This window comes from Poecilia mexicana, unplaced genomic scaffold (assembly GCF_051168715.1).
Source record: "Poecilia mexicana isolate PSO_F unplaced genomic scaffold, ASM5116871v1 scaffold_16, whole genome shotgun sequence".
Classification (NCBI taxonomy): Eukaryota; Metazoa; Chordata; class Actinopteri; order Cyprinodontiformes; family Poeciliidae; genus Poecilia; species Poecilia mexicana.
Window position 1 is genome coordinate 29,605,741 of NW_028263385.1, and position 23,127 is coordinate 29,628,867.

The 23,127-nt window shown below is 38.3% G+C and overlaps 1 protein-coding gene across 3 annotated transcripts in view; it reads right to left on the reverse strand.

The window, feature by feature from the left end:
- The window catches only part of ascc3 (activating signal cointegrator 1 complex subunit 3), a 337,899-nt gene that overhangs the window by 291,203 nt on the left and 23,569 nt on the right, over positions 1–23,127 (reverse strand). For 2 of the 3 annotated variants that reach the window (XM_088013868.1, XM_088013867.1), the window contains exons 4-5: positions 21,020–21,597; positions 7,711–7,828 (exon numbers count right to left, since the gene is read on the reverse strand). In XM_088013868.1, coding sequence (XP_087869994.1) covers positions 7,711–7,828; positions 21,020–21,597 — 696 coding nt within the window. The remainder of the gene's footprint in view (positions 1–7,710; positions 7,829–21,019; positions 21,598–23,127) is intronic. The other variant, XM_088013869.1, reaches the window with a different exon arrangement.

The following is a 23,127-nucleotide window of genomic DNA, read 5'->3' on the forward strand; positions in this document are numbered from 1 at the left end:
ATTAAAATCAAGAAGCATGAATCTTAAATGACTCCAGAAAAACTTTAGTGGACGAGTGTGCATGACTTAAAATAGTTGAAGGATTATTGTAACAAAGCCAGAGCTCTTCCCTCTAATCTCCAACTTACCTTGAATAAAGATTAGAAGATAGCTGTGGCAATGATAAATTAACCATTGGTGTTATCTTTTCACAAATATCACTAAAAATATCTAGCACCTATGCTGAGCACATAAAGGATAGGACAAACAAAAGAAGGAAAGCATTGAAATAGAATGCTTGCGAAAATCATACAACAGTGTGTATTTGTGTCACCAAGTCAAGCAGCCCAATTCATGCATTCTATACGTTTTTTGTCACATATAATGTTGCATGACCCATGGTATCCCCTAACGTATTATGCTCAGCATTCCTTGTTTTTATTTACAGGGCTTAAAGTTAAAAAAAAATCCTGAGCCTGAAAACTTATAGTGGTGATAGAAATTAACTATAGCGTTGCTATTGCCACAGTTTAATAAAAAGTGTCTTTGAATAGTGCAAACAATTGCTTCTAACAATACTAATCATCATGTGTTTCACATCATGTGTTGATTTTTCACTGTTCAGCGTTGGATTCTCTGTTTTTATGCCATAATTCACATCTAGTTCGTCGCTCCGTTTTATGTCCCGCTTCTCCTGTTTCAGAGTTTTGCGCAATGTGCGCATCGTTTTTTTTGTTTTTTTTTACCCCATAAGGTGCAGGGCGTATCGATGGGGAAAAGACAGACTGACATAAACCTTTTAAAACAACGGAAACAATTTCGGTATTCTGATTATTGAAATTTAAAAGTGTTGTGGCAGTACCGTTGTTCTATCACACCCGTTTTATACCGGACCACTTACAGCACCGGTGTTAACGCTATAAAATGAACGCTCTCTATCGTGGTATCACCATGGAGGGATTTCTTTATTTAAATGGGTTCATTTTTCAGAGGGATACAAAGTGAGGGTATCGTACGGTGGCCGACAGGTGCAAATGCGCAGCAAAAGAGAAAACATGCAAACAAAAGAAAAGACACCCCCCCGAATCAAATGCAGCAAACAAAAAAGAAAACACCCCCGAATTAGAAAACACCCCCGAATTAGAAAACACCCCCGAATTAGAAAACACCCCCGAATTAAATGCAGCAAACAAAAAAGAAAACACCCCCGAATTAGAAAACACCCCCGAATTAGAAAACACCCCCGAATTAAATGCAGCAAACAAAAAAGAAAACACCCCCGAATTAGAAAACACCCCCGAATTAGAAAACACCCCCGAATTAGAAAACACCCCCGAATGAAATGCAGCAAACAAAAAAGAAAACACCCCCGAATTAGAAAACACCCCCGAATTAAATGCAGCAAACAAAAAAGAAAACACCCCCGAATTAGAAAACACCCCCGAATTAGAAAACACCCCCGAAGCAGCAATGGCGACAAAATAATTTTTGCTGTATTACACTTAAAATTACACAAATTTATTTTTTACAATGTTTTTAGGCGAGAATGTAGATGTATAGATCTGAAATATCTGCTCGGTTCATTAATAAATCACCTACTTCCAATATTGCTCCGACGTTTTCGGAGATGTCTTCTCCCGCTGCATTAACAGCCAGCTTCACTCGCAAGCTGTCAGCTGGCCGGGCGCTCCATGTAGATATTAATAAAGTATTTAATTTATTCCTGAGCAAATACACTGATTAAAGTTAAGCCTTCAAACATAGTTTATTTAACTGTAATGTCTTACTACCTGAGATCTGGAGAGTATTTGAAAATGAATAATATCCATTGTATACATTAAACATTTTAGAATCAGACAGATTTTCTTTTTACTATGGAACAACTTTTATTACAAAAGGTGAAGAATAATACAGAAATAAAGAGTAAAAAACAACTGAGTCCGTTTTTTTTACTTCGTTGCTCTGTGCTTCACGTTGTCACGGTTGCTAAGCAACATAACGCCGAGATGGAGGCTAGGCAGCTAGCCGGAGGCTACAGCTTCTCTCTTCTGGTCGTCCATATTCGTGGCCTTCGAAGGATCCGTCTTCTGTAGATCGGGCCGTTTCTCACATAGACATAATAAAAGGACAGACGCCTAATGGACTGCTCTCGTCTTATCAATACATACTTATATAAGTATACAAACATAAATAAATAATCATTAATACTGAATAATATACATTAGGCTATGCATGATTATGCACGCACACACACACACACACACATATATATATATATATATATATATATATATATATATATATACATATATATATATATATATATATATATATATATATATATATATATATATATATAATGTTTTCCAGCCTACGAGTTCTGGTTTAAGAGTGATTCAGCAGCTGAGATTGGGTCCAAAATCCGATACGAGATTCATCCGTGCTGTGCAGTGAATCTGTCTCTCCCTTCTTCCTCACGTCGTAGGAAACCTTCAAAACAAAAACGGGACATTTTCGAGTTATCTTACGTTGACTGAGTTAAATAATTAAATAATAGCCATTGTCATCTGTGTAAACTTTGCTGGTGAATGTTATGATTTTTATAATATTGTTTCATTTCTATAGTAGGCTCTTGTATCAGATAATCTAAATGTTGGAGAATGACTTAAACATTTTAAGATTTACGGAATCTCGGTTAGCTGTCAGAGCGGGGGCTGAACACCAAGCACTATAGCTAGCATTAGCTGGTATTTCGCCAGTGGACATAAATACAGTATAGTAATATTCTAATCACAAAAATACACAGTAATATGTCCATCTTACTTGCGAAAAGTCTGTCGAGCCCTCACGTCAGTAGTCCGTCGATCCGATCAACAATATTCCGCAGTGCTGAAGGCATCTTCTGCTGTTTTGGTTGAGCAAAGCAAAGTGTATTTGCGCCGGAGCAGCCAATCGTGGGGGGGAGGGTGTACTCTTTTATTATGTCTATGCTTCGAAGGATCAGTTTCTCAGGGCCCTTGAAAGGATGCAGAGCCTGAATTCGGACACAGCTATTTTTTGTTAGACTCCGCATAGTGGTCTGGAGCACTTCCGTTTTCAACACTTTTTGTTTGCTGCATTTCATTCGGGGGTGTTTTCTAATTCGGGGGTGTTTTCTAATTCGGGGGTGTTTTCTTTTTTGTTTGCTGCATTTCATTCGGGGGTGTTTTCTAATTCGGGGGTGTTTTCTTTTTTGTTTGCTGCATTTAATTCGGGGGTGTTTTCTAATTCGGGGGTGTTTTCTTTTTTGTTTGCTGCATTTAATTCGGGGGTGTTTTCTAATTCGGGGGTGTTTTCTAATTCGGGGGTGTTTTCTAATTCGGGGGTGTTTTCTTTTTTGTTTGCTGCATTTAATTCGGGGGGTGTTTTCTAATTTGGGGGTGTTTTCTAATTCGGGGGTGTTTTCTTTTTTGTTTGCTGCATTTAATTCGGGGGTGTTTTCTAATTCGGGGGTGTTTTCTAATTCGGGGGTGTTTTCTTTTTTGTTTGCTGCATTTGATTCGGGGGTGTGTCTTTTCTTTTGTTTGCATGTTTTCTCTTTTGGTGCGCATTTGCACCTGTCGGCCACCGTAGTATCGTGATTTTAGTAATTACATGTTTATAAGAGCGATTTTCTGTTGTCCTTCCATGGAAGCGGGCAGCATCCAGACGGAAATACAACACTTTTTAATATAAGTTGCTGTTTTGACATGATCACAGAACTGCCAAAACATATGTACAAAAATCCTCAATAAAACATAAAATATTTGAAAATCAGACACCAGACAAAGTGAATCACAGCAACGTCATGAGCCGGTGTAATACTGAACTGATGCTGTGAAGCTACCAGTAGCAGCAGAACGGAGCAGCGCCAAGAAGCTACAAACACTGAACAGAAGAAGAAGAGCTGCCATTGATACAGTTGCAGCCAGGCATGATTTAATGTTACACAATGCAGTTTTAGGAAGTTGCTCAAAGTCTAAACTGGTATTGATGTGATTGTAAGGTGTAAAGTTTACCTTCGACCAAACGCCCCCCAAAGAAATCAAAGCGCCTCCCTTTTGTAAAAATTTCTGCCAACTTCCCTTTCCTCTAGCCATGCCCGGCGCCACCTGTTTTTAATTCCTTTCTCAAGTAAATGTGTTTCTTTACTGGGTGAGACAAACTCCATCTTCTTTCATATCGCATTTGATTTAACCGCCGAACTGATCGCATGCGCTTCTTCTCTACAAACCGTCTTACAGTCATTGGTCAAGAACACGGGAGCTAGAATTCTGATTGGCAGACATCTTTGTCTATTATCTATAGCTTAGTTGAGGCAGGCCATTTGGTCCAATGCTCACTTTGCTTGAAAAGCCAGAAGTCTGGCCCCCAGACGGAGCACTTTAAGCTCTGTATTTAACAAAAAAAAAAAAAAAAAAACACTGACTAAAATATTTTTTAATACATCAGTAACCAGCCTGCCTTGTAGTCGCGCAGTTGGTATGACCCAACAGTTTTTTTGTGTGTGTTTTTTTTCAGGGCCATAATGCTTCAAACTGAGCCATATCAAATGCCTTCTCTACCTCCAGTCAGGCAGAGTTGCTCTGCGCATCCATGAGGAGACCAGAAAAACTCCTAGTCCAAAATAAATATTCTCTGTGGTGTTAATTACAAACTCAACAGTCAAGACATGGAAAAGCTTGGCCTCTGCTAGTGCCACATTAACTAAATCATCCTGTTTATCCCTCTGTATTCCAACACAGGGATGAGCAGTGTTGAAATACAGTGTAGTTCCTCAATAAGGGCTGGTCCAATGTTGTGTGAGGTCTTGAACTCCTGCTAAGAACATCAGCATCACTAATAGGGTTTCAGTATAGATTTGATGAAACCTGGGAGAGGAGAGTGGGGGCTAGTTTAATTGGTCAAGCTGAAAACCAATCAGTGATAAATGTAACTTGCTGAGATAAATATATCTTCACAAATACATTATTTGTTAAACAGAGCTAAAACTCAAAGATTAAACTCAGTATCAGATTGTAGCTATGGTAATAAAACAATCTATAAAGACTAAAGGTGTGCCGATCGATCGGCCACCGATTATAATCAGCCGATTTCCGTGAAAAAGTGTATGATCGGTGATCGCCGATCACGGTCTCTTGTTGCCGATCACCAAAACGATCACCTGTATCTCACTTCTCAGCCTGCGTGTGCAGCTGATCTCCTTTTCCCTTCACACAGCGCAAGCGCGCGGCAACAAGTGTGTAACTATAATGCTCAGAGTGAATGGGGAAGTTTGCGTGTTGTGGCGGAAAATTACCTCTGAAAATTACACAACGAATATAATATGACATTTAAAAAACAAGCACTTGATGGAGTTTGGCTACATCGAGGCTCAACGCAAGGAAAAATTGACATCTGGAGCGGCCAGATAGCAGGTAAAGCAGTGCACAACTACTAACACTCACCCGGATTAGCTTGATGGTCAGAAAGCTAAACAAATAACCCAAAAAATAATTTAAGTTTTTGAGCTAGCGGTCAAAGACGCTGGTTTTGCTCTCGCTGTTGAACTGTCGCTATGCACTACTGGTAGTAATATTTCACATAATACGTAGCGCCGTTTCTGCTCCACCCGGAAAGTCTGCTTAAAGCTGCAGCATGTAACGTAAACAACAACAACAAGAAAGATTTCACATATTAAAACTTTCGCTATGTCCAAACATGAGAGATTATTTTTGAAAAAAAAAAAAAATCAATCTCCTCTCCCTCATCCTGTGTTCTGCAGAATTACTCTGCTCAGTCAGAAACAACCAATCAGAATCAACATTAATCAGCTAGCCATGCTATCAGGAAGGATTGATTCAGTAACCCATGATTATTTATTTTGATGCAACCTGCATTTGACTTTGAATGAATGTTTCCCTCTTTTGCTAGACATTATTTGATATCGGCAGTGTTTTGAGACTTATTTGACTCGTGTATAATTTAGGGTACAGAGAACCCTAAATTCTCTGTACCTAAATTCTCAACCCTAAATGTTGTTTAACTGGTTGCAACATTTAACAGTTGTTCTTTTGACTGAGTAGCTGCTGTATTGTGCCTGCAAGTATGTTGCATGTTTATGTTAATTAGGTGAATTTATTAAATTTTTTTAATTTTGCCAGATCACATAGTATAATTTATAATTAACGCAAAAAATAAACAGTCAATCCAGGCGATCGGCAGAGATCGGCCTCATGGGTGATCGGTATCGGAATCGGCAGCAAAAAACCTGATCGGAGCATCCCTAATAAAGATTGTTCTTTGCACTTTTACAAAGTAAAAATACCAGCTCCAAAATATTTTGTCTATGCTAAAACCATTAAATAAAAATTAACAGCATTGTCATTCTAAATAAACAAATGTTAAAATTCTACATCTGTGGTGTGGGTTAAAATGTTAGCATTTATAATGGTCCTTTGAAGGCCTGGGTGCTTTAGGAAGCTGTTCAGTTCATTTATGCCTTGGGTTGGCTCTAAATGTAACCAGGATTACATTGTGTTTTAAGATTCACTGGCTGGTTTGTTATTTTTAAGATGGATAACACAATCTGCACCATAATCAGTGAGTCATTTATAAACCTAGTTCAATATGTCTTCTGCAAGGTAAGAAACAGGAACGTGTTGGTGGTTGGTACTGAATGTCCTGTGGCAGATGGCTCTTTCTATGCCTAATCATAAGTACAAAAGTAGAGCATAGTGAGGAAGCATAATGATTGGTAACCTGCTAGTTAGAACTTAATGCTATTTTGAACTTTGCTCTGCTTTTTCATTATACTGAAATACATAAAAGGCTATTATTTACAGTTTCAATCCCCTCCAAACCTTGTTGTCTGTATTTATTTCATACACATGTATAATATCTTGCCATTCAGATAATGTCAGTGCTGGACTTCATCTATTATTTTAAAACGGAATCCTTATCATATAATAATAATAATAATAATAATATTATTATTATTATTACCCTAATCATAATAACATAAATTCATTCTCAGTTACTAAACAGTAACTGAGAATGAATTTATGTTATGTTATTATTATTAGGTTTTTTTTTTTTTTTGATAATCAAGTGATGCCCTAGTTTACTCATTTTTGGCTAAAATACTAGTCTTATTATTAAATGCCCTAATCAATCATATACAGTCATTCACAGACATAACTAGACTCCTGTTGCACAATAGAATGGAATAGAAATAGCCTTTATTGTCCCCAAGTGGGAAAATTCAGTTGGCTTGGAGGATTAGTGCAATTGGCTTGTGCCAAATTTCTACTGAAACTACTTTAAAAAATATTTTAAAAAACAAAAACAAAAAATAGGACAACACCCTTTCCAAATGTTTTGTGAAGTTTAAAGAGATCTCCAAGGTCAGCTCTAATTGTTATGAAAACCAAACAATGACTTACACATGCTTCTATTGTGCAAAAACAGAAGAGTATGAAGATTGAACTTATAGTCTAAGCAGTCACGTTTGGTCATAAAACATCATCTCTATCCTACATAAAATAAACATCTAGGATGGCAGTAGGTGGAATTCATGCCATACAAGGCAGGCTTCGAAGTAAAAATTAAATTCACTCAAGATGACTGAAATGACAGGAAATGTGTCAGTACCACATGTGCATCAGTATAGGAGAAAAAGTTCATGCAAACCGTAAAAACAGATCAGATCCCAAAACTGCCATGTTGTCTCACCTGGTAGATATCCTGTCTTTTCATTTGGGAGGGAAAGAAAGGAGTCAACAATAGTTGTTCTGCTCTGCAGGAGGGTGGATATCATCTCTAGGCCCTCTGGTCCCAGCAGTTCAAACAGCTGAGGGAAAATAGAGATAGAAGGGGTGTTACACTCTGTAGCCACACGCATCAAAACATGTAAACACATCCAATGGTGACCAACAACCAACACAGTGCTTCTGCCAAGGCTGAACACCTGGTAATTACCATCCGTCTGATGCAGAATATGCTCCGCTGGTTAGCCTCACAAACATGGCCACCTGGCACTTAGAGACTCACAGAAAAACAACAACAAATCCTGCACAGAGTTACAGCAATAATCTAAATACTCAGCAAAGTTTCTTTGCTGAGTATTTAGATTATTGCTGTGGTAACACTTTATTAGAAGGGGTGTGCATAAGACTGACATGACACTGTCATAAACATAAAGAAGTCTTTATGAATGTTTATGACAGTTGTCATGAAGTGTCATTCGGTAAATAATGACACTTTTAATGTAAAGTTGCTCTAAAAGTTGCATTGAAAGTCCATTAAAATGCCATCTTTGCATTAAAAGTGTCATTATTCATTATTTACAAAATCATGCAAAGTTGGCACTTTTAATGCAACTTTTAGAGCAACTTTGCATTAAAAGTGTCATTATTTACCGAATGACACTTCATGACAACTGTCATAAACATTCATAAAGACTTCTTTATGTTCATGACAGATGTTATGTCATGTTTATGACAGTGTCATGCCAGTCTTATGCACACCCCTTCTAATAAAGTGTTACTGAAACTCTGTTCATTCTACTTAAAGGACAGTTAATGTGAATGTGTATAGTTTATACCTGGAAATGTTTCCTTGGGTTACTTTCAAAACTTAGTTTTTTAGTCTTTTAATTCTAAACATGAAAATTCTAGATCAGTGTTTCTCAACCCTGGTCCTCACCGCCCCCCTGTCCTGCATGTTTTAGGTATTTCCCTTCTGCCACACACCTGAATTGTATCTCTGGGTGATTAACAGGCTTCTGCATAGGGCTGAAACGATTCCTCGAACGATTCGAGTACCTCGATTACTAAAATTCCTCGAGGAAAATTTACCTGCCTTGAAGCTTCGTTAATTTATGTTTTATTAGTTAGCGCACCGTGTTCCGGCCGGGACTTCATTTGCGTTGCGCGGAGCTCTCACTTCCGCCTCTGAGTTGTTGACAAAAGCTAAGTCTCAGCGGCATAAAGTCCAATCTTCAAGATTGGCCCGTGGGGATTTTATTGATTGATGATAATGCCCGACTTTTTATCGTTTTTGGGGAACCAATAAGCATCCTTAAAATGACTGGGGAATGCCTGGAGTACGGCAGCATTTCTCCTCCGGGGCTGCTGGTTGAAAGCGAACGGCGGGAAGAGCGCTGAGGTGAGCGGTAGACTGAACAGGGCGGGCGGCTGAGTAGCTGATGCTTACCGTGTAAATGTAGCTTTACCGACGAACCGCACAATAAATTTCATATCCCGGTCTGAAGAAACGGGTGGCGGAGCGCATCGTACATGGCTGGTAGATGAGTTTCTGAGTGTGACCAGTGAAGGTGTCGTAAATATCCCGTATTGCTTCCCCCCGTGTTCGTCCCCCGGTCTAACGGTTCGTCAGTCCGCTGGTCTATTTCCTCCCCTCCACCCCATGTTCGTTCATTCGCCCTCTCCTCCCACTCCAGGCGGCATTTCCCGTATTTTCAAACCCAAAGCGTGACAGGTTAGGTGGCAAGGTGAGTTTAATTAATCTATTAAACTCACTGAAGATGAATACATAAACTAAAAGCTGGATTGTACACATTTTTATAAGCATATTTGTGAGCCTGCCTCTTTGTTATTAAATTCAGTATAATTTCAGATTTTTCTATAACTTTTCTTCTGGTTAACTTAGAAAGTGAGCTATTATTGTTACAGGTTAGTTTTCTAAACTACAAAAAAGCAACTGTTAGGGATGCTCAAATATGAAAAATTGGACTGATATTGATATCTGATAGTAACACCGGTATTATGCCAGATTTACCAATATTTCATTTTATAATTTTTTTTTATCCGATTACTCGATTAATCATAAGAATAATCGATAGATTACTCGATTACTAAAATATTCGTTTACAACAGCCCTACTTCTGCAGTACCTGATGATCATGCAATCATTTGAATCAGCTGTTCTGGAATAGAGGCACATCTAAAACATGCAGAGCAGGGGGGGGCGGTGAGGACCAGGGTTGAGAAACACTGTTCTAGATATAGATACATCCTACTTTTAATTTGGACTTAAACTGTCTAAATATATATATATATATGATACTAATTATTTTTGCTCAATATAAATGCTGATTTTTTTAAAAGATTGAGTTTGAGTAAATGTAGTGAAAACAATCCCAATTTTGGCCAATACCAATTTTTTTGCTCTGAAATGTCGCAAAATATAGTAAGAAAGTCGCTGAGTTGGCAACAGGGGGGTGACTAATGTTAACTGCAAACGTGCAGACATGACCTGGTGGTTGGGTCTGTCAGTCAAACCTCTATTATTACAGAGCAGAAGAGGGCAGTGGTTGACTTTTTGACCTTTGCTGATGTAGGTAAGGTAGGTGGATAAGATGAGTTTCACATATAGGTATCAACCAATCTCCCAAAATTAAGGAAATTGGTGCATACTTACTGAGCATGAATCAATTCAGATGGGCCTAGTGGCCCTCCACTCCCTTTCTGCCATGTTCACTTACACTGACTTTTATAAACATAAAAGTAGTAGCTTTAAAACTGTTTACGCAATTTGTGATTAATTGGTGCCAGTATTGAAAAGAATTGAGAAATGTGATATTGAGACAGAGCTCCTTACAACTACAAATGTTTTCTGGCATGATCCATGTGGCCCTTTTCCTATTTTTTTTTAGAGCTGAGGCGTGTTGCTCAATCGGTGGCATGGAGATAAGTAATATGGCCTCCCCTGTTCACAGGGCATTTTTTCCCCTTCTTTATGAAGTCTCATGAATTATCCACTTGGAGTTATCTGATTAGGTGAGAATCCTGCAGGGACAGATAAGCAAACTAGTTCTTTCAGATAGATTCTGGCCAGATGACATCCTACAGGCAAGTCCAATTCTAAAGCATCACCTGTGCAATAACTCCACATCAGGACAAGAGATGAAATATGAGTGTCCTCTGCTATATTTCTATTCAGTTTCACCTTCTCAATTTTTCAGCTGGTATATGAAAAAGGCCAAGGCATTATTGGAATAAAATCCCCAACAGGCAGGGCAGGAGCACCTTGAAATCACCTCAAAACTACAATATCCACTTTAAAACACCTTACATCCCAAGTAATTACCACAACAAATACAAAGCTTAGACTTTCAAATAAAATTTTGAGTTAGCTCGTCTTTCTCAATATTAGCTATTTGCAACCATCAGAACATCATTAACCATTTGTTCATCAGGTTCAGTCATACATTTTAAACCTTCTACATTTATAATGTATCTTTAAAAGGAAAGAGAAACGTTTGATAACTGAGATCAGAAAGTATTACTTTGAGAACCACCATTAACTGCCTGGGCAACTGCTTTGGATCTGAACTGGGTACAAGCTGGACCCTAACTTAAACATCACACTATAACACTGCTTGCTAAGTAATAACCAATAATAATCAGGCTGTTTGTTCTGTGTTGTACCATGATTGGGTTAGAATGACTGAACAATTAGAATTCATTTAAAAGATGACTGGCCCTCTCCCCTACAAAACACAAATGGCAACCAGATAAAAATAAATGGTTAGCATAGTTTTACCAGTGGGACCAATACCAATTTATCAAACAATGACTAACATCAGTGTCAGTCCATGTGGTAATCTCTTTTTGTTTCTTTTGAAGGAGGATGGATGATGTCAAACAAAATGAGGTAATTTGTGAAACATGTTATGAAACTATTGCTACAAAAAGTTGTACCACAAATGCATTTCACCACCTAATAAGACTATTCTTTTACATGCCATTTACAGCTGCACTCCGGCAGCAGAAGTATTCCGTTAAAGTGAAACCTAGAGATGTAGGTATGACTCATTTGGTGCTATGCAATGGGAAAAATAACTCAAAACCACTTATTCTTTTTTTCTCGCTCTGTGTCGGCTTTACGCTACATGCAGACTCATTGCCATAGCAACTGACAACACACTTTATGCATCAAGATTCAGCACCAAAAACAGTCAAACATTATCCCCAAAAAATAACAGAACATTCAGTTCGGTACAGTTTTATGTTTTTAGGCTTGATGTTTTGCGATTATTAATAAGTGATCTCTGTGGTATATTAGCTACCGCTGCTATTAGCCAAGCTAACTCAGCGGTTGTTGATTAGCTAATTTAAACAAATGCTTCACTGATCTGTCAGTTTGTGTGTAGGTTGCAATTTTTTATTTTTAAGCTGAACCAAAACACACCTTATTCCACTGCACATCTATATGTTAAGTTTGTAAAAGTCAAGCAAGGAACTGACCTACTTCCCTCTCCCTTGCTATTTTTCCTTAAAACTTTTTTCTGACCTTGTTATCTAGTCATAGTGTAGATAATTCATAGCAAAGCATGCATCCCCTTTTTTCACATACTGAGCTTACATTTAAGTCCAGCAGGGAAATGGGGACAGGAAATTGCATGGGTGTAGGGCTGTTGTAAACGAATATTTTAGTAATCGAGTAATCTATCGATTATTCTTACGATTAATCGAGTAATCGGATAAAAAAAATTATAAAATGAAATATTGGTAAATCTGGCATAATACCGGTGTTACGATCAGATATCAATATCAGTCCAATTTTTAATATTTAGCATCCCTAACAGTTGCGATTTTGTAGTTTAGAAAACTAACCTGTAACAATAATAGCTCACTTTCTAAGTTAACCAGAAGAAAAGTTATAGAAAAATCTGAAATTATACTGAATTTAATAACAAAGAGGCAGGCTCACAAATATGCTTATAAAAAATGTCTACAATCCAGCTTTTAGTTTATGTATTCATCTTCAGTGAGTTTAATAGATTAATTAAACTCACCTTGCCACCTAACCTGTCACGCTTTGGGTTTGAAAATACGGGAAATGCCGCCTGGAGTGGGAGGAGAGGGCGAATGAACGAACATGGGGTGGAGGGGAGGAAATAGACCAGCGGACTGACGAACTGTTAGACCGGGGGACGAACACGGGGGGAAGCAATACGGGATATTTACGACACCGTCACTGGTCACACTCAGAAACTCATCTACCAGCCATGTACGATGCGCTCCGCCACCCGTTTCTTCAGACCGGGATATGAAATTTATTGTGCGGTTCGTCGGTAAAGCTACATTTACACGGTAAGCATCAGCTACTCAGCCGCCCGCCCTGTTCAGTCTACCGCTCACCTCAGCGCTCTTCCCGCCGTTCGCTTTCAACCAGCAGCCCCGGAGGAGAAATGCTGCCGTACTCCAGGCATTCCCCAGTCATTTTAAGGATGCTTATTGGTTCCCCAAAAAACGATAAAAAGTCGGGCATTATCATCAATCAATAAAATCCCCACGGGCCAATCTTGAAGATTGGACTTTATGCCGCTGAGACTTAGCTTTTGTCAACAACTCAGAGGCGGAAGTGAGAGCTCCGCGCAACGCAAATGAAGTCCCGGCCGGAACACGGTGCGCTAACTAATAAAACATAAATTAACGAAGCTTCGAGGCAGGTAAATTTTCCTCGAGGAATTTTAGTAATCGAGGTACTCGAATCATTCGAGGAATCGTTTCAGCCCTACATGGGTGAGATTGACAAATAGTTGAAATAACAGCAAATAATACAAACTGAGTAGTAATAGAAGAAGAAAGTAGAAAAAGATGGTCAATTTGGAAGCACAGAAGCAGTGTGAGGTGTTACCTGGAAATACATCTACAGATGTGTATCTCAGAAGTTAGGTCTGATGGGTTGTTTCCACTTATATTTCTTAAGTGGAAACAAAATAAAAAATAAATGTTTTTCCATTCTTCAAAATATATTTTTTTAATTCAAAAGTTTATTTTAAAACAGCGTTTTAAAACGCTATTTTCATTTTAAATGTTGTATGTAGCTTGATGGCTCTCCACTTTTTTGCTCCCATGTTGAGCTCTGTCACTACCACAAAATGTCAGCTTCCCAGGGATACCAATAAGAAATAATAAGGACTGAGTTCTTTTATTGTTATCTTTAATGGTACCGAGTGCAAAGCCTTTTAACTTTACTGTTGACTTTGGAGTCACACAGAGGTAGATGCACAGAGAGCCTGCAGGTGTACTCCCACACATTCACACACACACATTCACACACACTGCATTCTACATCTAAAGATATCAGTGGGAGAGTTCATTCCCAAATGTCAACTACGTGACGAACATTGGAACCAACTGTAACCAGGTTAAGTTGTACAATTCGGGCAACGTGGTTGGAAAAGATTAATTTTTTCCAACCTTTGGAGAATATACAAAGAAAAGCAGGACAAAAAAAACTTAATTATAAAGAAACTTTCACAGTTAAATAAAAACCAATTTCAAATAAGAGAAGAGGTTGTTTCAATGAGCTGTAGCTTATTCCAACTGCTATGAGAGTTATAATGCTAAGCAGTCTATTTAGATTGCTTAGGTCTCAACTCCTGCATACACAGTTGAAATCAGGAGTTTACATACACTATATAAAAAGACACTTTCTTTTAAGCTCTGTGATGTGAAATAAACTTTTTCTGTTTTAGGTCAATTAGGATTACCTAATTTTGTTTCTGTTTGCTAAATACTTGTATAATGTGTGAGAAAAAAATGTTAAGGCAATTTTTATTATTTTATTCAAAGAAGATAATAAAAGGCGTAAGTTTAAAACACTTCATAAAAAAATTAAAACTTCATAAAAGAGTAGTGAAGTCAAACATTTTGATTTCAAATGTGTCGAACATGTCTGATATGTCACCCATGTCATGTGGTCAAACATTTTGGATATCCTTCCACAAGCTTCAGGACTTTGTGATGGTCACTCCAAAACATTAACTTTGTAACCAGTTTGGCAGAATGCTTCAAGTCATTGTCCATTTGGAGGACCCGTGACACCCAAGATTTAACTTCCTGGCTGATGTCTTGAGATGTTGCTTCAGTATTTCCACATAATGTTCTTTCTACATAATGCCATCTACTTTGTGACCACACAACATAATGCTGTCATCCCCATGTTTCACAGTCAGGATCCTTTATCCTCTAAACACATGCTGAGAGTTAAAATCCTTCCTAAAGATGAAGATGTATCACAGATTTCAAAAGAAAATAAAAACAGGAAACCGCGGATAATATAGGAAATGGCTCCCCCTTCATTTCCGGAGTGCAATAGTCCCATTTCCAAAAAAAGTATGAGACTGACAGTGGTCCATCCCCGCCCCTTTCTGTTTGCTGCAGCGAGGTGTACTTGTCCAGGGGGGGAGAGTTAGGAGAATTCCAGGGGACCTTGACCGACAGGGGGGCCCCCACGATTACTTTTTTTTTTTTCATAGAAATTAAAAAAAAAAAAATCATATTGTGTTTTCTAAAATTTATTTTAGCAGTAAAAATCAAATGTTACCCCTCCCAGACCAAAGAGCACACATCTATATTTGCCCTGAACACAGGGCAGTCAGTAGAAGACAAGAGGCAGTTACTATGCTGCAAGAAAAATAATGTCAAGTTTTCAAAAAAAAAAAAAATAATAATAATAATTGAGATGTATAGAGAGAAAAAGACAAGAGTGTCAATTAGCCCAGTTCTCCAAGAGGTGTGTAGACTGTGTGAGAGTATCAACCATTTAGCACAGTTAGCTTTAGCTACAGACTACTGTTTGCCTCCATTTCACGATCAATATAGTCATATATTTAGCTTGTCTCTGTACCTTTTACCACACTTAACAGACGGGTCAGTCAGCAGCAGCTTTAACCCCTGTCCCTCCTCACCTGCCCTCTCCTATGTGAAATTAAAGCTGCAGTACGTAACTTTTATATAAAAATATTTTTTTTACATATTTGTTAAAACTGTCATTATGTTGCGACAGTATGGCATGAGAGATGATCTGTGAAAAATCTATTTCCTCTGCTTTCTCCCAGTGCTATCTAGAAACAACCAATCAGAGGCAGGAGTTGGGTTTTAGCGCCGTCGATCACAATCTCATGTGGCTGCTCATCCTCCCTCCCCTTGCTCTATGCTATGCTGTAACTAGCGATAAGTTTCGTAACGATAAGTTGTTTCTCCACCATTAGCATATTTAGCAGTAAGTGAATGAGGTTGATTGACAGCACTAAGGCAGCTCTCCTGGTTGTGATTGGTTGTTTTTGGTCAGAACGGCACATTTCTTTAGACATCAGTAGCAACTCAGGGAGGAGGTGGAGGAAATTGATTGTTTTCACAGATTATCTGTCTCATAGCAAACTGTCACGACATGGTGACAGCTTCAACAAATATGGAGAAAACATATTTTTTATTAAAGTTATATACTGCAGCTTGTATAAAATGCAATTATATAGCATTTTTTGAGAAGTCTGGATAGCTTCATGTATATTTTGCACGTTGTCTGTGACTGTTGCTCGTGGGGAGAGACATTTCAGTAAGCTAAAACTAATAGAAAAAAATTTAAGCAACCTACTTGCATACTGTACGCAGACTGTTGCATGAAATTTCATGAGGAGTAAATATTGTGCAAGTATCAGTATTGGACCAACAAAAGCAAGGCAGTTGCATGCAATTAAAATTGTGATGCTTTTGATGGGTTAGACAGACTCAAGAAATTATAACAGCAGGTGTGCAGAAGGGGGCCCAATTTAATTTTTTGTCATTTTTTTGTCATGGCTCCCAAGATTCCTGGGGTTGCCCCTGGCATTTTAACCGGCATTTTCCATGCCGGTTAAAATGACTAGTAACAATATCTTCATATTAACTCGGTTAGCTTAAGGATGAGCTGCTTAGATTTTGGTGGTCAAGGTTAGGGTTACACAGTCCATCATTCTGTTCTCGTTCTATTCCAGGACATTGAATCCAGAGAGGCTGAGGAAGACATTGCAGAGAAGACCATGGGCATCTTAAGTAAACTTTATTTATATAGCACCTTTGTGACGGAGGAGCCATCACGAGCCGGGACTTAATTATGAGTCCGTGTCAACATGTGTACACATATATACATAAACCTACACAATCGCTAACTAACTTCTGTTCCAGCTTAAACTGACGCGGTTCATAGTGGGTGCACACGCGGTGTTCCTGCTTCAGTTAGCATCCATCCTAACCTGTTTTCACTTCCAAACTTTTTACTGGTTTTGTTTTCAAGCAGGGTTATTTCCGGGTGTGGCGCGCCAGGAGTCAGGTGATGACGTAGTGACGTCATCGGAACATACTGAGTGTTCTCTATTAAATTATTAAATTGATTATTGTATTTTTGATTACAAGTTTATTTTTTTCTCATTATTATTATTATTTATTTTGTACCCTTTAAGAGTTTATTTGAGTTAGAAGTAATTGTTTGTTTTTGTTTGCTTGTTTGGTCTTTCTGTGGGCGGAGCCTGTGGCTTTAAAAGCAGGGCTCTGCGCCACAGGGAGGCAGTCTGTGGCTGGACTCCTGCCATGTCACAGTGAAGGTGATGGACTCTTTCCTTGAAGGTACTGCTGTTTGTTTGTTTTGGCCTATCTGGACATCCTTGTATATATTTTTGCACCTGCCATCTTTGTCCACCTGAAGAGCTAAATAAATTTCACCAAAGTGAACTCTGGCTTTGGGTAGTCATATTTCTGTTTGTCCAAGTCATATGAGAACCCCGTCACAACCTTTCACAGACATGAAAATCACAAAGTGTTTTACAAAAATGGAAACAAATCAATAATAAAAAAATCTAAAATCAGTGAACAAAATTAACCAAAAACCAGTCTGAAGAAATATGTCTTGAGACTTTTTTTGAATGAGTCAGTTGACTCTGGACAGCACATTGATAGAGGGAGAGCGTTCCAGAGCCTCAGGGCCACCACCTGAAATGCTCTATCACCAAGGATTTTAAAATTAGTTCTGGGAACCGACAGCAGCATTTGATTATAATACTATATATTGGACTTTATGAAAGGCTTCAAAAAGTCCAATATATATTTGGGAGCCTCACCATGGAGTACCTTAAAAGTTAAAACCAGAATTTTAAAATGGGTCCTAAAACACACTGGGAGCCAATGCATGAAGGCCAGAACAGGGGTTATACGAGCTGTTCTGTGGGTTTTAGTTAAAAGTCTGGCTGCAGCGTTTTGCACAGACTGAAGGCAAGCCATGGAGGATTTACTTAGACCCACTAAAAGGCCATTACAGTAGTCTAAACGAGAACAAATAAAAACATGGACAATCGTTTCCAATTCCTTCTGTGATAAAATAGCTCGCAGCTTCGAAATATTCCTTAAATGGTAAAAATAGTTGCGAACTAACAATTTGCAATGATTGTCCAAAGTCAAAGAACTATCAAAGAGAACACCCAGATTTCGGAGACTGTTTTTATTCAAAGGATTTAAAAACCCAACATGCTTCCTGATTTCCACGATTTTATCATCAGGAGCAACAATAAGCGTCTCAGTCTTGCCTGCATTTAACTGGAGGTAGTTGTCATTCAGCCAAATTTTAATGTCAGACAGGCAGTTCTGACATTAAAATGAATTTTTATTACAATAAACCGTTTATCTGACATCATTGGTAGCTATGCTAACTAAACTGATCATTCACAGTTTGAATCTGCACAGCTCTGTGCTATGCTAGCTGCAGCATGGCACAAATCGAGGGGGAGGAAGAATGAGCAGCACCACATGAGATTGTGATTGACAGCACTAAAACTCTCCTGACTGGTTGTTTCTAGCACTGGGAGAAGGCAGAGGAAATAGATTTTTCACGGATTACCTCTCATACCATACTGTCACAACATAATGACAGTTTTAAAACATATGTGGAAAAAATATATATAAAAAAGTGACATACTGCAGCTTTAATTTCACTCAGAAGAGAACAGGCCAGGAGGGACGTGGGTTAGAGCTGCTGCTGACTGACTCATCTGTTGTTAAGTGGTAAAAGGTACAAGGGACAAGTTAAATATATGAATATGTTGGTAATTTTGGTAACACTTTATTTGAAGGGGGGTGAATAAGACTGTCGTGATACTTTCATAAACATGACATAACACCTGTCATGAACATGAATAAGTCTTCATGAATATTTATGACTGTTGTCATAAAGCGTCATTCGGTAAATTACGACACTTTTAATACAAAGTTGACATGCTTAAACTTTACCTTTAATAACATAAAGTTACCTAATTTTAAAAGTGCAATCAGTAATACTTTTATAACAAATTTATAACAGTAATGATTTCTTGGTTAATGTCAAGTTGTCATAACAAAGACATTTTGAATAATGTCAACTTTGTATTAAAAGTGTCATAATTTACCGAATGACGCTTTATGACTACAGTCATAAATATTCATGAAGGCTTATTCATGTTCATGACAGGTGTTATGTCATGTTTATGAAAGTGTCATGTCAGTCTTATTCACCCCCCTTCAAATAAAGTGTTACCGTATTTTTTTTTCCTTAATTCATTAAATGCTAGTGAAAAGGAGGCAAACAGTAGTTTGTAGCTAAGCTAACTATGCTAAATGTTTGATCTCACACAGTCAACTTCACCTCTCATGGAGAAAAACTGGGTTATAAACAATCTTGCCTTTTTCTCTCTCTCCCTCTCTTTTTTTTTTTGAAAACCTGATTTTATAACTTTTCTTAGCAGCATAGTAACTGCCACAATAGTTCTCATCTTCCACTGTCTGCTGCTAACAGCGTCACTCTGAAGTGCTCCAAGCAGGAATGAACCATTTAACGCAGATAGGGGGGTTCAGGGCAAATATGGATGTGTGCTTTTTGATCTGGGAGTGGGAACATTAAATTTTTACTGCTAAAAACAATCTTTGAAAATGCAATATGATTAATTTTGTATTTGACAGGGCCCCAATTTTTTTTTTCAATTTCTATGAACAAGAAATAAATAATTAAATTGTGGAGGCTGACGCTGAACTGACGCGGAGAAGCTACAGGAGAATGGAGCTGCGCCAAGACGCTACAAACACTGAAGAGAAGGAGAGCTACCATCGACACAGTTGAGGCCAAGCATGTTTTAATGTTACACAATACAATTTTAACAAGCTGCTGAAAGTCTAAACTGGTATAGTTGTGCATTTAAGGTGTAAAGTTTACCTTCGAGCAAACGCCCCCCTTTGTAAAAATTTCCGCCAACACCCCCTGCTGTCCTCTGAACGCCTCCCGGGGGGCGGTACCGCCGTCTTTGAGAAACGCTGCTCTAGATCTTGCCAAAGTATTAGTCCTCTAATCCTGGAAATATTCTTCAGGAGATAGAAGGCTGACTTTGTAACTGTCTTTATGTGGCTCTGAAGGTTCAAGTTAGAGTCCATCATCACACCTAGATTTCAAGGCTGATCGCTAGTTTCCAGCTGTAGTAACAGAAGCTGTGTGTTGACTCTAGATCGTTCCTCTTCAGGTCTAAAGATTATAACATCAGTTTTGTTTCTGTTCAGCTGGAGAAAGTTTTGACACAGCCACACATTTTTCTCTTCTATGCATCTGTTTAGTGCTTGGATGGATTCAGAGTCATCTGGTGACATCGTAATGTAGAGTTGTGTATCATCTGCATAGTCATGGTAGCTAATCTTATTTTTTGTTATAACCCAAGCTCGTGGGAGCATATACTTATTTAATAAGAGGGGTCCCAGGATTGAACCTTTGGGTACCCAACAAGTGACTTCTGCCCACTTCTATGAGAAGTTACCTATTAAAACAAAGAAAGCAATGTTCTTTATGTAAGATTTGAACCAGTTGAGTACTGGACTGGAGAGCCCTACCCAATTCTCCAGTCATTTCAGCAATATGTCATGGTCAATAGTGTTGAATGCTACATTGGGGTCCAACAGAACCAGCACTGTGGTTCTTCCACAGTCTGTGTTTATAGGAAGACTAAACTGTGGTGGGATGGTCCATTTAAAATCTTTACTACACCTCAATGCTAAAGAAACATATACAGATCAATCTAGCCAGCTAAGAGAACAAAATACCTGAAATGAATAAAACCAGCACATGGCTAAAGAAATATGCATCTGTCAGTCAGTTTATAAGTCTTTATGAAGGAAAATATTTATGTCAAAATCTGACCCTACTTTATTAGACAGAGAAACTCTTTTAGACTTCTATCTCTTACCTCATTCTGCAGCTCATCATCACTCCTGTGGGAGGTTAGCATCTCAAACAAGGAGGCGCACAGCTCCTCTGGGTTAGATGAAATCATATTTCCTCCTTCCAGGTATTTTTCCACTTCTCTTCGAAGGATGGATCCATCTCCAGAGCTTAAAGTTGTTCCACTGCGGGGCACATCATCTTCACTGGCAGACTTATATCCACTTTGCTGATTATTGAGAAAGTTGACAAAGTCTACATCCACTCTCTCATCATCAAGATCAGAACCTTGGAGGTCTTCCAGTGGGTCAAGCTTATATAAGTCATAAGAGAAATTAACGTTGCGTCCAAAGGTAGAGCCTCGCTGGTAGTGGTAACGGGAACGCTGGGTTTTGATGAAATCTTCGACTTTGCCGTCATCAAGTGGGGCAACCAGCCGAGCCACACAAGCACAGGAAGCTTCAGCTGCAGACGATGGAAATGGCCCAAACATTTGCTTAATGGCACGGGTCTCCTCTGTTCCAACATGGTCTTTGTTTTGGAAGGTCTCAAACAGAAAGACAGCAGCACATTCTATGGCCTCTTGACCATGTTCAGTACCAACTGTTAAACAGAAAAGAGACAAACTTTTACAAAATAATAGTTTTGTGTCACAGCAGCACTGTAAATAGCTTGTGATCACCTAGCTTTTTACCAAGTTATGAATTTCCTATCCATTCCTACACATGCATTGTCATTTTTATTTTCCTAGATATATTTCATATCTGCAAACACACTTACACCCATGCTAAACGTGTAAGATTGAAGGTAAAGAGAATTATTTATTTATGTATCACATTTTCAGCAACAAGGCAAAACAAAGTACAAAGAAACCTAGTTGTGAATCATCAGGGCCTTTAAGGCCTTCACAGCAGGCCTAAACACCATCAGATTCACTATATCTACAACATATTTTATATTTTTTGTTCAGTTAAATACTGATTTACTTTCAATAGTCTATTCCAGGGGTGCTCAATATGAGTCGATCTCGGCAATAGGTGACAAACTGAACGCCGCCAAGAGGCTGAAACCAGCGCGTCATCTTCTGATGCGCTTATCAAAATATTCAAAGATCCAAAACGTTTGTAACAAAACGTGTTCAAATTAATGATCTCAGTAATTATTGTTTCAACAAAGTGTTGCACAATTCAGTGCGTTTCGGTTTCATTAACAAAAAAAAATAACAACAAAAGAAATAGGCGACTCAAAGATCGACTGACGAGCAGAGCAGGACTTTAAATTAGCTAATCAAAATCTGCTGTGTTCAGGGGAGCGTTTATTAATAATCGCAAATTAAATATCAAGCCTGAAAACCTAATATTATAACGGACTGAATGTTATGCTTTTAACGTAGTTTTTGCTTGGCTTGCGTAGTGCAGGCAGTTGCCACGGCAACGGATGTGCTTAAGCAACAAAGAGAAAGAGAGAGTAAAAAGGTACGAGTGGTTTTGAGCTGATCACCTGTTTTGGGTTATTTTACCTTTGCTGTGGCGCTTTATAGCCAATGTAGTTTCTGAACGGTCAATAAACGAAAAACTTGGACTAATTACCTCGTTCGTCTGAGAGTTTATAGTCATACACGACAAACATTAAAGGGGACAAATATATTTCACTGAGATGCAACCAAATGACTTCTACCACAATAATTATGTGGAATTTAATTGTCTATTTACAAAAAAAATTGTTTGGTGTTCTCTGGCAACTTGCTTTGAGCTCAGAGTTTGAAAGGCTTTTCCTCTATCAAACATGCTATTTATTTTTGTGTCTTATTTAGTGGAAATATTGATGTTGATACTTTTTCCAAAGTGATAATCTTTTTCAACCTGTATAGCTCCACTGTTGAAAATGAGGCTCTAACATTCACAAATGACATTGAAATAAAATCCAGTCCAACATCTGGTTTGAGGTGATTCCTCTGGAAACTTTTGGAGGAAAAATATCCCAACTTCAGATGATGGGCTTTGATCTTAACAGCGTTCTGTGGTTCATCCTATCAGTCTGAAATTTGTCATATTGAGGTCATCAAACCAAATTTCAGATCTGCCATAACTAACTGATACCTGCTGGCCTCAGGTTTGCAACCAGCTTCTGACT